Source organism: Pangasianodon hypophthalmus, chromosome 9 (assembly GCF_027358585.1).
Source record: "Pangasianodon hypophthalmus isolate fPanHyp1 chromosome 9, fPanHyp1.pri, whole genome shotgun sequence".
Lineage (NCBI taxonomy): Eukaryota > Metazoa > Chordata > Actinopteri > Siluriformes > Pangasiidae > Pangasianodon > Pangasianodon hypophthalmus.
In genome coordinates, this window is record NC_069718.1 from 18,386,402 (window position 1) to 18,401,303 (window position 14,902).

Here is a 14,902-nt window from a genome sequence, read left to right on the forward strand (position 1 = left end):
AGTGCGTATGCATCGCTTCCTTGGGAAGACATGGCACCAGGATGCACTATGGGGAAAAAGGCAAGCCGGTGGTGGCTGTGTGATGCTCTGGGCAATGTTCTGTTGGGAAACCTTGGGTCCTGGAATTCATATGGATGTTTTCATGGCAACGGTATTCCCTAATGGCAGTGACCTCTTTCAGCAGGATAATGAGCCCTGCCACACTACAAAAATTGTTCATGGCTTGAAAAACATCAGAAATAGTTCAAGGAGCATTTGTAGCATGTGCTGGACAAACAAGTCCTATCCATAGAGGCCCCAGATTGGTGCCAGATACTACAGCCCAATATTAGGCAGGCGGTTTTGTGATGTGTGTGTGTGTGTATATATATATATATATATATATATATATAAAATACGAAGAGAAAAGAAAAAAATTTTGTCTGCTGGAAATTAATTTCAGCACCTGGCCCACTTCTTTCTAGCGTGCTGAGGCATGTTCTCCCTTCTGATGTCCACATTCATTTAAAAACCCTTTCACAAGCTTTGGGATCCTTCTAATTGCACTCCCCGGATGGTACTTATATATAATATAGCCAAATAAACTGGTTTCTTAGCCAAATAAAATGCATTTACCTATACTAAAAAAAAATCCTGTTGTTATGCATTGCTTAGTTTTATCTAAACACATACAATACAGTAACTTATGCCTGCTGCTGAATTTATTGAATATCAAAATTGTAAGACTAGACAAAAATTCTTAAATTGTCATAAGCAAAAGCAAATAATATTTATTAAAAGAGAATAAAATTATATCCCATAAAACATGGAGAGTAACCACAGTTTAATGTAGACTTTTGCATGAATCAGGCAGATTTCCTAAACCTAAAGGTCTTTCCTAAATGTCACAGTAGCCTATGCTTTGGAAGTCATTCCAAAATGGCCTCAAAAATGTAAACATTAGTTGTCAAATGCTTATTGTTTTTCTTCCCTCAAATTGATATTTGACACGTTGGGAAGCCAGATGAATAGATATCCAACCTTTTTCAGCTATATTACACTTCACCCCCATACAAACACTCCTCTAGTGCCACCATCAGGTCTGAATAGTACAACACTATTCCTTAACACTTCACTCTTTACACACTTCTGCATCATCATTTAATGTCACTTATGATTTCAGTTATAGTACATTAGGTATAGTATATTTTATAGTATTTTCTCTGGCAAAAATAAAAAAAAGGAGCTCTAAGCTAAAAGGGCAAAGAAGTTCTTTTTTTTTTTTAAAGGAATATGTGGAATAACCTACAAATTAACCTGAACAGAAATCCAGGTAAGAGTTGTTATTCCTAAATAACTACTGCAAATATATTTGAAAACTGTTCCTCCACCATATCAGTTCCAAAATGAAAGTCATTTTATCTAAGCAAATAAACGACCCCAATGAACTAAAATGACAGTTACTACCAACCTGAACAGTTTAACCATGTTGTGTTTCCTTCCTGCTTCAGTCCAAATCTCAAGTGCAAACATTTGTGATTACACAGAAATTACATGTGTGATATGTTCATGTGGTTATAAAGCCCAGTTTGTCCTGAGTTTGTTTTAATGCAATTTCTGAAGATATGGTCATTTTCAAATGGATAAACACTAGAGACACTTAAACCTAAAAACAATTTTAAACTGAACAACTTGTGTCCCGTTATTCATCATATGATTAGAAAGACATTATTTATTGACATTATACGTATGCTGTACAATGAATGTTTTTCTTTTCAAATCATAGCTAGGGTCAGCGCACTGGGGTTAAGGTCCATGCTCAAGGGCCTAACTATGACAGTTTGGCAGTGAGAGGATTTCAAATCTTAACAGCATTCATACCCTTTGTGAATTCCCAACTCAAAATCAGCACAGCACACTCAACTACTGCATTACAGCATGTATTTAGTAAAAAACAATTCCATACTAAAGAAACTTTTTGTTTCCTTAATTCCACATACGTATGCGTACTTCGAATTGTCTGCAGTTCCACTTCATCCTGTGTTAACATTTTTAGGAGTGTTAACATCACAAGTACATTGGCGCTCATATGGGACTTACACACTTTCAGACCATTCTAAGACCCAACCCTTTTATTAGATTAAATTTAAATAACATACTAAATGGAATACAGTTTTACTGTACTTTTGCATGATGCCTTCTCCTCAAAACAAAGGGATCAGGATCTCAGCTGTGCACTGTACTGTAGTACTGAAACCAGTTAAGAAGCAGACAATTATATACATGTAACTTGTAATCTAGAAATTGATGGCTTTTCCAAATGAAGCAGCAAGATTGGCTTCTCTGAAGGCCTCTGAAACAGTCTGGAAAGGAAGAAAAGTTTGAGTCAACAAACCTGAACAGGTCTGGTAGAAGAAATCACCGTTAACTATCAGTGTTGCCCAGTATCATTACATGTAATGATAGTGTACAAGGGTAGGACAGCTTTTCTATAAAATCTAAAGAAAAGAAAAATTATGGGGTCCATATAAAATACGTGATAACATATATATGATTTTCCTCATCACTTAAAAAAAAAAATTAGTCTTCAACTCAAAATTCAAAATAAAAATGACTTGACACTTGGAAGGAAACAGATATTTGTTTAATCATTTGTAGTGTTTTGTAATTATACCCTTCAGAGTTTTTTGGCAATACTTACAGGATGGGCGTGGCAGACCCTCGCAACGTCCTCACACGATGCTCCATATTCCATTGCTAGTGCAGCCTCATTGATCATCTCACCAGCTCCCTGCATAACAAAGCACTCTCTTTCCGTTGATGCCAACATGAAATCAATATCATCTGCATAAGTGTACATTATTAAGGGTGCAGCGTTTGGTCAGTTTGAATGAAAGGCGCGTTTCTTTTTGTTAAAGTTTGTTTACGCAGATCAGAGCACAGCAACTGCATTCGAGAGTGGATTAAACCAACCGAGCCGAGACCATATGAGCAAGGTGGTCTCGGTCCAGTTCCAGCAGCGAACACTAGTGGGGTACAATCGAGAAAACGTTTCAACCCTGACTCAAGCTGCAAGATGTGAACCAAACATGTTGTGTATTTTGAGTTACAGCATTTTTTTTGGAGATTTTTTTTTTTAAATTTATATAATTATCTTGTAATTGAGTGCCGGATCTGTGTAGGATTATTTTTCTATGATTTCTATGCACGCGTGGCAAAGGTTTGTTTACTGGTTTCTGTCACCGTATTTCTTCATTGCTTTTTAGTTGATTTAATTATATCCACTGTGAAAGTAAACCAAACAGCAAACAAACCAAAAGTATCAATTCCGCTTTGTTTCAGATGCTGCAAACAACTTAATGCATGTGAAAGCTCACTAAACGAACACAGAAAACACTGAAATTAGGCACGCAGTTCTAGTTCAGCTCACCGATCCAAGGATGTGAGCTCCCAGCATTCTGTCTGTCTCCTTGTGACTCAGGATCTTCACCAGGCCGTCTGTGTCAGCATTAGTCTTTGCTCTGCTGTTAGCAGCGAAGGGGAATTTGCCAATTTTATATGGGACACCCTAAGGGAAACATGTTCAAGGAGACAAAGTAAGTTTAATTTATGCTGGGGGGATTGAAATGAATTGAATTAAATGACAAAAAGATCTCACTTCTTCCTTAAGCTGCTCCTCATTCTTGCCGACCCATGCGACTTCAGGATGTGTGTAGATGACCGAAGGAACACAGTTGTAGTCAATGTGAACGGCTCCTCCTGCCATTCCCTCAACACATATTATGCCTTCGTCCTCTGCTTTGTGTGCCAGCATGGGACCAGCCACCACGTCACCAATGGCATAAATACTGCATTCAGAAAAGCACACTGGTTGAAAACATGCCATAACCTGAGGATTGCTTGTACTTAGTAATCATATTATTTACAATGTGCACAGAAAATGAACATAATTCAAATACAATTTTACAGATAAACAAGTTGAACTCTACAAAGTTGCCTCAAGGCCAACCAAGTCAAGTCCTTCCTATTATTAATTTGTCTGCCTTGCTGTGACCTTGACCCTGTTTGGATTTATTCCAAAATCTAATCAGTTCATCTGCTGGTTACAATGATAATTCCTACAAACATTCAGCCACTCTTTCTTGAGATAATGAAAATCGCGGATGGAACATGGAACCCAAAAATATGAACTGTAAAAGTGAAAGTGCAAAATGTTTTTCGCGACCTTCAGCATCATCTGTGTACGACAAATAGCACAGAACCACCACGTCTGACAGCGTTGGCTAATCATTACACAATTAGTCAACAGAATATGTGAATAGGTAAATAATTAGCCAAGCGAATTAGTCAGTGACAGAAATTGTTAGATTATATACACCATATCAAATGCCTTAATGACAGTGTAGTTGTGCTCCCATATAAATCGCAATAAAACGTGTAGGTAAGGGTATGCTAATTTTTATTAATTATGGGAAACATAATATCCCATATATTATGTATATGGGATATATATACATAATCCCATATCCCATATAAACCCATAACCCATATAAACCCCAAACCCATATCCCATATAAACATAATAACATAACACAACAAGATAATGATATTCTTAAATTATTCTGCATGTTTTATCAGTCATTATTGGTTTGGTCACAAAGCAAAATGATTTAATTTCCCTTAAATTTGTAGTACCTGGGCACTTTGGTCTGGAACCGGTTGTTGACAGGTATTCTGCCACGGTTGTCCAGCTCAATACCAACGTTCTCAAGGCCGAGGGCATTTGTGTAAGGGCGACGGCCAATACACACCAGCAGCACATCACAAGTGAGCGTCTCGTTCTTGCCTCCAGCAGCAGCCTCCACTCTGCAAACACAAAATACTGCCATCACTGCTCTTTTCCCATAACTATTCTCTCCCCAGTGAATATTACACTAACAAAGTTTCACAGTTATTCACACAGGCTTAAAATTTATCATCAAAAACCTTGTTAAAGAAAATGTGCTAGATAAATCAGGACAAACAAATCATGCTGGAGACTAATTCACTCTCTCAGAACTGCTGCTGTAATCATAAAGCCTGTCATCCCAGAGGTCATACTATTTACAATACACTCAGAGAGTTCATCAGGGGTTCTCAGAAAAGGGGTCACTTGCTATACACATGAGGGTTGTGAGACAAACTCAAAAACTCCTCTTTGTTTTATTCATTTATTCTATATATTATGAATATCGTTCTGCTAGTTCCTTGACAACATAGACTCTGAACAGAAATCTAGGAAAAAAAAAAAAAAAAAAAAAAAACATTTAATGAAGTCCTACATTTTAGATCTGGAATAAATCTGGAATCTGGCTTGAGGCTGCAGAAAATTCATAATATATAACAGGTTCACACAAAATGTTTGGGAACTTCTGCAGTACACACTTTCAACACACTTGTTATCTTTTGCCTTTACTCTTCTAACCATATTCTGTAATGATTTATAGTCCCACTATCCAGTGTCACCCAGAAGAAACCTCTTTTGTAGAGTTCATTTTTGAGTCTGGTTCTTCTCAAGCGTTCTTCCTCATGGCATCTCAGAGATTTTCCTCGCCACTGTCACCTCTGACTACTGTGCGAGAGACCACAAAAACAGTTTAAGTGAAGTTTAAACTTACGCCACATCAATCTTGCCATCAGACCTCCTGGTGGCACCCAGGACTTTGGTACCCAGCTTGAACTTCATGCCCTGTTTCTGGAGAATGCGTTGGAAATTCTTGGAGATCTCCATATCGATGCCCAACCCACCAACATGGCCCAGGAATTCCACTGCTGTCACTTTGGAGCCCAGTCTCTGCCACACTGAACCCTGAAACGTATAAATTATGGAATGTAGCAAAGTCCATGATCAATATAAAGGCTTTATGTACATGTACACATTCTTATGTCCTATTTACTGACCAGCTCCACTCCAATAACTCCAGCACCAATAACAATTAGCTCCTCGGGGACCTTCTTAAGGGACAGAGCCCCTGTAGAGGATACTATAGTGTCTTCATCGATCTGCAAACACGAATGGTAAGTTACATGCTGAAACCAAACTAAAATGACTTTTTAATACCAAAAGCGTTAAATGTTGATGTGTACTTATTACAGGCTTGCGAAATTAATTTGAAACTGTTAAAAATCTGTACATTTTGGCATATGAAGCTGGAGTAAATGTGTGAAATCACACCTCAATGCCTGGGAATGGGGTGACCTCTGATCCTGTAGCAACGAGGATGTTTTTGGTGTTAATGACTTGGTCACCGCCATCAGCTGTCTTTGCAGTGATCTGATTTTTCCCGGTTATAGTTCCAAACCCATTGACATGCGTAACCTGTAGAAGAATTAAACACCACAGCAGTAGTAAATAACAGCTCATTGTCCTTGTCCTTTCAGTTTGTGTCCCTCTAGAAGATCGGTTTATGTTTACCAACATACCTTATTCTGTTTAAATAAGTGTGCAATGCCTCCTGTCAAGGCTTTGACAGCACCGCTCTTCTGCGCCATCATCTTCTCCAAGTTTAGCGAAATCCCTTGGACTAAAAAAAATATATATATATGTTTATCTGCATTTTGAAACAGGCTTGAGTTTCAAATGTTCATGTTCAATTAATTTGTCAATCCCTATGTTGGTAGGAGAGATGACATGGCAGTTACTATACTGCTGTGGGGCTGTCTGATACTGAAAATCAAAATCAAAAACAGGAGATACATGTCTTAAGACACACTGTCATTGTGCCACTGATGTTCTGCTTAACTTGGCAAAAGAAGCATGGAGAAATTTAGGTTACTAAGATGATGTCACTATTAAAACAGTACCTGCAGCTCTGACATGAAAAATGTAAAGTGTGAGATTGTACTTACTTTCAATACCTCTGCTTTCAAAATCCTTTCCATGTGCCAAGTGATACAGATAAGAGTTGTTTAACAGGGCCTTGAAAAATACAACAACAATTTTCAGGAAATTGTCAGGAAATTGCTGTAAATGCAGAAACGTTTGGTATGGCTGGTCCACCCAATTAGTATGAAAAAAGTAGAAAACACCTTTGATGGGATGCAGCCCACGTTTAAGCAGGTGCCTCCAAGGGTGGCGTTCTTTTCCACACACACCGTCTGCAGAAGGAAGCCATGTTAATCGAGGAAAAAAACAATAACAGCAAAAGAGCCTTTTCTGTTGTTATCACCTTACCTTGAAACCAAGCTGTGCAGCTTTTATAGCAGCGACATACCCTCCAGGTCCAGATCCCACCACCGTGACATCAGCATCAACTAGAAGAAAGCAATGCACATCGGCTGAACTCAGTGCCTTTAACTACAGGTAAATGAACATGAAGGTTTACTGATTATGGTAGCACTGATCATCTAAAGCAGTTCAGTGGTCTTACTTGCTGCTTTGTCAGCATACGTTCTCAGAGATAATGCTGTGGCTCCGTGCAGTTTGCAGGGCAGCTGTTGACCTCGCTGTATGATAGATAGATAGATAGATAGATAGATAGATAGATAAACAAACAAATAAATAATCCAAACAAAAAATAACAATCCAAGACTGGCTTAAAAAACTCTTGATGCTTGATGATCCATTAAACATGGCCATTTAATAAGTCAGGAAGAGACAAGTAATTTTAACTTGTCTTACATTGTTGATCTTCACCAAACAATTAAAAAAGGTAAAGAAAATGTCTGCAAAACAAGGTTTAAAAAAGGGGGGTTGTGGAAAATCTATTTAGACTCATAGGCAAGTTAGTGGCAGCATTTTGAGAAACTGATTGCTGTTAGCTAGTAATATCATTAATGCAAATCCACCTAAAACTAAGAAACACTTGTATTCAATATTAAGACATATGATGCTAGGATAATAAGGCTGCTTGACCCTGAATACACAAAGCAGCAAGCTTTCCAAGCTGTAAGCTAGATATATTTTAGAGTCATAATTTACTTTAACATATAAAAGCTTGACCAAGTTCGAACGTAAGCATTTTTTTTTCGCCAAGTGCATGACAAAAGCAGCCATGAGCAGTTACACACCTTATACCGTTAGTTTCGTCTGAAGCTAAGTAAACTAAGCTAATCTTACTTGTCTAGCTACTGAGCTAACTGGGCCTTGTGGGAAACAATTTGAGCGACGAAGCGACGTATTGCTTGATTTCTGTCTATAAACTCACTGCATACACATTCAGTGGAGCATGCTACGGTTACATATTAGATAGTTACCGTTGCAAGGGTACGATAAAGCTGGTTCCAGGTCTGCATTTTGACAGTGTCCCAAAACAGTGCGGTTCACCTACAGCAGCCAGCGCAGCCAAGGACTCTTTGCTTTACGCATGCGCAAAAGAAACCGTGGGGCAGGGCCGAGCGAAGTATTTTGTCGCTTATTGATTACGTCAAGTGCACTCCATCCGGTAGTGTCAAAAAAAAAAAGTCACAAAAAAGTTACAACAATTACATCCTAGTCTGTTATAGTCATAATAAACCTCTATGTTGAATTAAAGCTTTCTTTAAAATCCAACAGGAAAAGGATACCATTTTAAAGCGCTTTGACAACCTGATTACCCCTCAGCATTATTGTTAATGTAGATTTACTACCTTTATTACTTCTTAAACCCACCAGTACTTTTTACAGTAAAAGAAACTGTCACAAATGTCTAGGTGTAGTACAGAGTTGGGACAAAAATATAATAAAGTATTTATATCAATAATTGCAATTCTCTCATTCCATATGATGGATGTAATTACAGTATGTAATTACCAAACCCTAACCCTGTGGTGCCTGGCCTTTACTTTTTTCATGCATCATGCATTTTCATGCAAGTAGTTCATTTGCTTAACCAATTGTTTCTCACCCTTGAAATCTTGTGCTGTTGCTGTTACAGGTCATGTTGCCTTCACCAAGCAAAAAACATACCTGTGGATCCCACTGACACTTGCTGAGAAACAGGTTTCCTTCAGGACCATCACCTGAATGAGTCATACTGACCCACTGCATCTCCTACTTCACACAAACATCTACTCATATACCTCCAGACTGAGAAACAGGTTTAATTCAGGACCATCACCTGAATGAGTCCCATGGACCCACTGCATCTCCTACTTCAGACAAACAAACCATTCAATCACATTAACCTTCACATTAAACTCCACTGATAAACACTAGTAACTATAGATTATATACTGCAGACATGATGGTACATCAGCACTAAGCTTTCTTGTCATTATATCCTAGTGATGCCAGTTGTTGCTTTTCGTAGTAGTAGCAGCAGTATTGGTGCTGTTATTTAGTACAGTTGATTATTAATATTACTACTACAACTGTCATAGTAACATTGTGTCATTGTAACATTCACCACTGCACCACTGCATCTAACATTTTGATTGTACTACACACTACATATTGTGTTTGTACCTTCTCTGCTCTGTAATTAAACCATTGCACATTAACAACATACTTTATTCACTTTACATGGCAATAGTGTAATGCTGTCATTGTCAGTTTTATGCTGCTTTTCTGCAGTTTTATTACACTATTATCACTATTATTATCTTTGAGTGTAAACTCACTAATGTATGATTTGTGCTACTGACTTGCTACCTGTTAGAACTTGCAACACACAAGATTGTATAACACAGTTGTTTATATATATATATATATATATATATATATATATATATATATATATATATATATATATATATATATATGTGTGTGTGTGTGTGTGTGTGTTTATATATATGTTTATATATATATATGCTGTTTAACAGTATAACAGTAAACCCCCGAATAGGCTGCACGCATATTCGGGGGTTTACTGTTGTCAGCAGGGGGCGCGCGCTGTAACAGGTCTATTTTCAGCAACGTAGAGAGAAACGTAAATTTACATTCACATCTTCGAAAGCATTATCGTACATAACATTTAGTTAGTGAAACAGAAACTACTGGTTTAGTCGTGAGCACAGTCCCTTCAGGGACGCTAAAAAATAAAAAAAAATAAAAAAAGTTGGAAGTGTAAACCTTCGTAGTACCTTTTTTTTCAGTAGCTTCCTGGTCATTACGGTAAAAACCCGAATATACGCGCACTACAGTTTGAACAGCCGCTGGCTTGAGTGCGCGCTGCAGGTATCTTAGCAACCAGGCCAAACACTGAGGAAGCGGAGGCCTGAGCAGTGTTAATGAAGCGCGATCATGTCAACACCGCGGGAAAAAGAGGCAGCAAAATACCTCGAAAATCACAAAATCTTAGAACTAATGAACAACTTAACTAGCATGCTCTTCTATTACAGACCAGGTGACACACCTCTGACCTTCTTGTCATGTTATGTATGGCAGTTGTAATGTAAGCTACACAAATCTTGTACTAGCTGTACAGTTCTCTGATCTTATTGAATAAACAATATATTGGCTGACTAATAATAACAGTTTTTAAAAAACCCAGTGTGTGAAAAGCACTGTTGTAGTCTTAGTAGTTGTGTTAACCTGAGACTCATCAAAATTCCTGGATAAAGTGGGAATGGAACAGGCATCATGTCTTCTCTGATATGGTTGTAGGTGATTGTTTTCACTGTATGATATCTATCTATCTATCTATCTATCTATGTAACCATTAGCCTTGTGTTTTTGTCTTTGTTTTATAGAACAGCCAAGGGAATTCCTGATTTCCCAACTTGAGCAAATGCAAGCATCCAAGCTTCAGGCGGCTGGTATTCCCTGTCTGTTTGATGATTCCAACCTGGATGCAGTGTGTGGTATCCTAGATCCTACAAATCAAGGGTACATCTCTTACAACCAGTATAGAGAGGGTAAGGATATCACATTGCATGCTAAAAATAACCTGAACATGAATTTTACATCTAGATTCCTTAAAAAGAGGGATAGTTTTACAGATATTGGGTCCAGTCTTGACTAAAACACAGGTTTGGTTTTGCATTAAAATTCCCTTTTATGGTAGGATGACTACTGCAATAATTTATTTTTTGTGAGGTGTAGGAAATACTCTGAAAACTTTTGTTTCAAATACTATATATAATAGTTTAAACAAATATATGTAACATTATATCTAGCTAGCTAGCTATTTATCTCTCTCTCTCTCTCTCTATACACACACACACACACACACACACACATATATATATATGTATATATATCTATGTATATATATAATATTGTTAAATTAAGTGAAATGTGCTTGTGTGTAGCACTGAAGACACTTGGTATCCAGCATTTCAGTGAGTGTCCTGAGGGTCTTGGAAATGACAGGATATCACATGAGACATTCAAACGAGAAGCGTAAGTGTTTTGCACCGTTCACTCCTACTTTAGGGTTACATGAGAAATGATGTGAGCTGAGCAATTTATGATCTTTATATTCAGGTGGTCAGGGGCTACACTATTTGTGTATAATTCAAATAATCTAATTTTTCATCATTTTCATGTGTAACAAATACATCCAGAAAACATCCTCAAGGAGTAATTGTTTCAGTATTAAAATGCATATTAGTGCGACTTGCTAAATGTATGTATGTATTAAACTTAATAAGCATGCTTATGCGCTGGAGCATTGGGAGTATTGTTAAATTGGTTTATGGTAGTATAATTAAGTATAATATAGTGTAATATCAAGCTTTTCATTTCTGATCCTTGCAGAAGCATTGAGAGAATAAGCAAATTTAATTGTATTTTTCTCTTTTAGGAAGGAGTGCCTTCTGAAAAATGCAGCAACATTCCAGATGTAATTATTTAACCATTATTACTGTCTAATTGTTTTGTAAGCTTATTAAATGTAGTGTCTTTAATGCTGTGTCAATGTTTGAAGTACTAAATATTAAAAGTATCTTTTGGATCCTCTTGTTTGTAATATACAATCTCCAGCACCTGCTCATAAATTGTTCATTTCTCCATTTTCCATTCAAAAACCATAGAGGCTACAAAACTGAACTGTACCATTTGGGTAGCACAGAGGTGCTGGGGTTACTGGTTCGATACTGATCTCCTGTTACCAACTGTGTGATGTTTCCATGCATGATCTCATATCTGTTCGGGTTTTCCACCGGGTTCTTCGGTTCCCCCACCTCCCAAAAATGCTAAATTGGCTCTAGGTGTGAAAGAGTGTGTGTGCATGGTACCCTGTGCTTGACTTCGGTCTCATCCAGGGTGTATTTCTGCCTCAGTCCCAGTGTTCCCGGGATAGGCTAAGGATGCATATTTCCTAGTGACGTTTTTTGGTATATATTTGTCATGTATTTTAATAAAATGCATTTTTCCCCAAACACTACGGTAAGTCTGTCCACTATTGTCACAAATTTTACACTGTCCTGTGTGTGCAAAGTGTGAAAAGGTCTCACCAAAACCCACCAAAGTACGGCCTTCCATCGTGTGTGATGTTAGGAGCGAATTGAGTTGAGTTGGCTTGAGTTCAAGTAGGTCTATTCTGATTAACAAAGTAGAAAAAGCCAGTGGTTATTTTTGCACCAGGTGTTAGAGGAAAAAGTAGTAGGCAGTGTGTGGGAAACTGAGTTGGTCTGCTGGAATGGAGAGAGAGAGAGAGAGAGAGAGAGAGTTGGTTTACTCTGCACAATAGTGGTTCTCAAAGTGGAATCCAGGAAATCCCAGGAGTCTGTGAAGCAAAGTGGAGAAAATCACAACCCACCTGTATCAAAGCTATTATATTTATTATTGAGTTCTTCTAGTTCTTAGCCTTTTGACTGTTCCCTTGAATTGAATGGGTTTAATTCAGGTCTCAATAACTCACAAGTAGGCCGATAAATAAAGTCAACCTTGTTCTGTCAGTGAAAAGTTCAAGAATAAATAGACAAAATATAATTTTACACATTTAAATAATGTTCATTAAACAAACTACATTCAGGCTACATTTTTAATATATTTTTAATATCACTGAAATGTCACTGAGTGGAACGATTTATTTACGCCAACTTCAATTAAACTTAAACCAAATCTTAATATCTTAATAACTTTAGCTATCTAGCATGAAGAAAAAAATTAATAAGAAAAATGAACTTTATATAATATAGAAAAATATGTATTGTCATGCCCAAGCTGAGGTTGGTGTTAACCAAAGCATTTGTCCAGCCTGGGCCCTGGTTTGTGGGCCTGTAGCTGATTATCTGGAGCAAGTACACTGGACTGTGGATTAGGGATGGAACCGTAAAGTGCAGATATGTCTGTATATATTACATACAGTTTACTTACATAGATCTCTGAGAACAGTTGATGATCACTCTTATAGGCTATATAACGGTTTGTCTGTTGGGAGATAGAATAGACTAGAATTATAATTATCATTATGCACGTTTAAATAATGAGCCTAATATTTGAGTAGTTGGGTTATGTTCAGAGGGGGTCCATGAAATTTATTTTACAGTTACAGAGGTCCATGGTTACAAAAGTTTTAAGAACCCCTGCCTCAGAGGACTTCAATGATTGTAGTTAAGTTAGAATTATTCAACTGAAACTCTACTCTATTTTTCCATTTGAGAAAGTAGTACGATTCCTAGCAGGGCATTAGTGATTCCTAGTGTGGCACTTGGCACGTGTTGCTAAACATTTTCTGGATGATGTAGTTGAATATTGTTTAGCTGTTCTCTGTGTAAGTCTGAATGGCTTTTACATGAGGTTTGGACAGTCCAGTTTACATGCCCCTGGATGCCCTTTCACAGTAAACATTTTCCCACCAAGATTCAGGAACTTTGAGAGAAAGTTAAAAAAAAACCAAAAAAAACAAAAAACTGGAAGTATGAACTGAATAGTTTCTGAGCGTAAATCTTGCATGTGACAAATGAATACACAAAAACACAGAGATCAGTTAAAAGCTGCAGTATAGTAGTTTTTCTTAGTTAAAGCAGTATTAAACATAAGATAGTTATCTTATCTCTGTCTTAGACTGAACACATAACCTTTCATACAGTAGATGTTCTCTCTGTACTCCAGTACAGTAGGTGGTGGTGTACACTGCTACGTCTCTCTTGACTGTTTTTGATATCACAGAATAAAAAGCAGCACTGTTGCTTCATGCATAAGTGGTATTTCTTTTGCCATGTTTAAGATTTATATGCGAAATATACACCATTTCTTGTGAATGTGTTAAAGCACGGTGTAGATAAGGGAAACAGGGCCTATAAAACAGCGGAGCTTAACTTCGACATCTAAGCAGCTCTGCAAGCTCATGTTTTGCTAGCTGGCTAATTGGAAACCCTTTTTTTTTTCTCTATTGTAATAGCAGCACATTCATTGTTTGACAGTTATAAGAATGCTCTCACTTTAATTAATTACAATGTAATTATAAAATTAATTTCAAGTACTTTTCAATTCATTTTAATGTTATTGTTTTACAAATGATTATTGTTTGAATAATTGTGATCTGAAGGACTACTCTGAAAATGAACATGAAAGAACATTACAGACATGGCAGATAAAGTAAAACGAATATATAAATATTTGTGTGCTTAGATGTACCATTGGGTACAGTTTATTTATGAGTACAGGCCTGCGGGAAAATTAAGCAGGATTGCACTACGGTGTGTTTTTCATACCTTGGTTTTCCCATGGTTACTATGATATTAACCATGGAGTATTTTTCAAGTGAATTATTAAACAGGTAAAATATTTTAATGTCTTGTTAAATAAAAAAAAATTGATAAGCAGAGCAGTGGGGCCGGGCAAGACCTTGGGGAAACACTGTCTCCAGGTTACCTGTATATGAGAAAGAAGGCAGTGGAAGGAGGAGGAAGAGAGAAAGAGGAGGTGAGTGATAGATGTGATAGACAAAAACTCTGCAGTTTTGATATACTCTTGAACATGAACAGGGTTTTGCAGAGCTTTCTTTCACTGTTCAGCTTATTTCAAGCCCTCTGGTGCTTAATGGTTGCACTGTACGACAGTGCACCTGTCATA

The 14,902-nt window shown here is 37.3% G+C and overlaps 2 protein-coding genes across 2 annotated transcripts; one reads left to right on the plus strand and one right to left on the minus strand.

Moving 5' to 3' along the window:
* Positions 1-1,545: 1,545 nt before the first annotated feature.
* dldh (dihydrolipoamide dehydrogenase) lies at positions 1,546-8,373 on the minus strand. Its single transcript, XM_026919746.3, has 14 exons — positions 8,215-8,373; positions 7,389-7,464; positions 7,193-7,272; positions 7,048-7,116; positions 6,868-6,937; positions 6,442-6,542; positions 6,194-6,337; positions 5,920-6,021; positions 5,637-5,827; positions 4,675-4,845; positions 3,638-3,827; positions 3,410-3,547; positions 2,681-2,770; positions 1,546-2,342 (listed from the first exon to the last, which is right to left on the minus strand). The coding sequence occupies exons 1-14, from the start codon at positions 8,251-8,253 to the stop codon at positions 2,277-2,279; spliced, it is 1,527 nt and encodes a 508-aa protein (XP_026775547.3). The 5' UTR covers positions 8,254-8,373; the 3' UTR covers positions 1,546-2,276.
* A 1,458-nt stretch (positions 8,374-9,831) lies between these two features.
* On the plus strand, positions 9,832-11,834 carry si:dkey-42p14.3 (EF-hand calcium-binding domain-containing protein 10). The gene is made up of 4 exons (XM_026919792.3): positions 9,832-10,283; positions 10,630-10,794; positions 11,191-11,281; positions 11,685-11,834. The coding sequence occupies exons 1-4, from the start codon at positions 10,181-10,183 to the stop codon at positions 11,725-11,727; spliced, it is 402 nt and encodes a 133-aa protein (XP_026775593.1). The 5' UTR covers positions 9,832-10,180; the 3' UTR covers positions 11,728-11,834.
* The last annotated feature ends 3,068 nt before the right edge of the window (positions 11,835-14,902 follow it).

Coding starts and splice junctions, on each gene's coding strand:
- dldh (XM_026919746.3), bottom strand. CDS start 8,253: ATGCAGACCTGGAACCAGCTTTATCGTACCCTTGCAACG. Junction 3,828..4,674: donor TTCCAGACCAAAGTGCCCAG/GTACTACAAATT, acceptor TTCTGAATGCAG/TATTTATGCCATTGGTGACG. Junction 3,548..3,637: donor AGGAGCAGCTTAAGGAAGAA/GTGAGATCTTTT, acceptor TGTTTCCCTTAG/GGTGTCCCATATAAAATTGG.
- si:dkey-42p14.3 (XM_026919792.3), top strand. CDS start 10,181: ATGTCAACACCGCGGGAAAAAGAGGCAGCAAAATACCTCGAAAATCAC. Junction 10,795..11,190: donor TTACAACCAGTATAGAGAGG/GTAAGGATATCA, acceptor GCTTGTGTGTAG/CACTGAAGACACTTGGTATC. Junction 11,282..11,684: donor GAGACATTCAAACGAGAAGC/GTAAGTGTTTTG, acceptor TTTCTCTTTTAG/GAAGGAGTGCCTTCTGAAAA.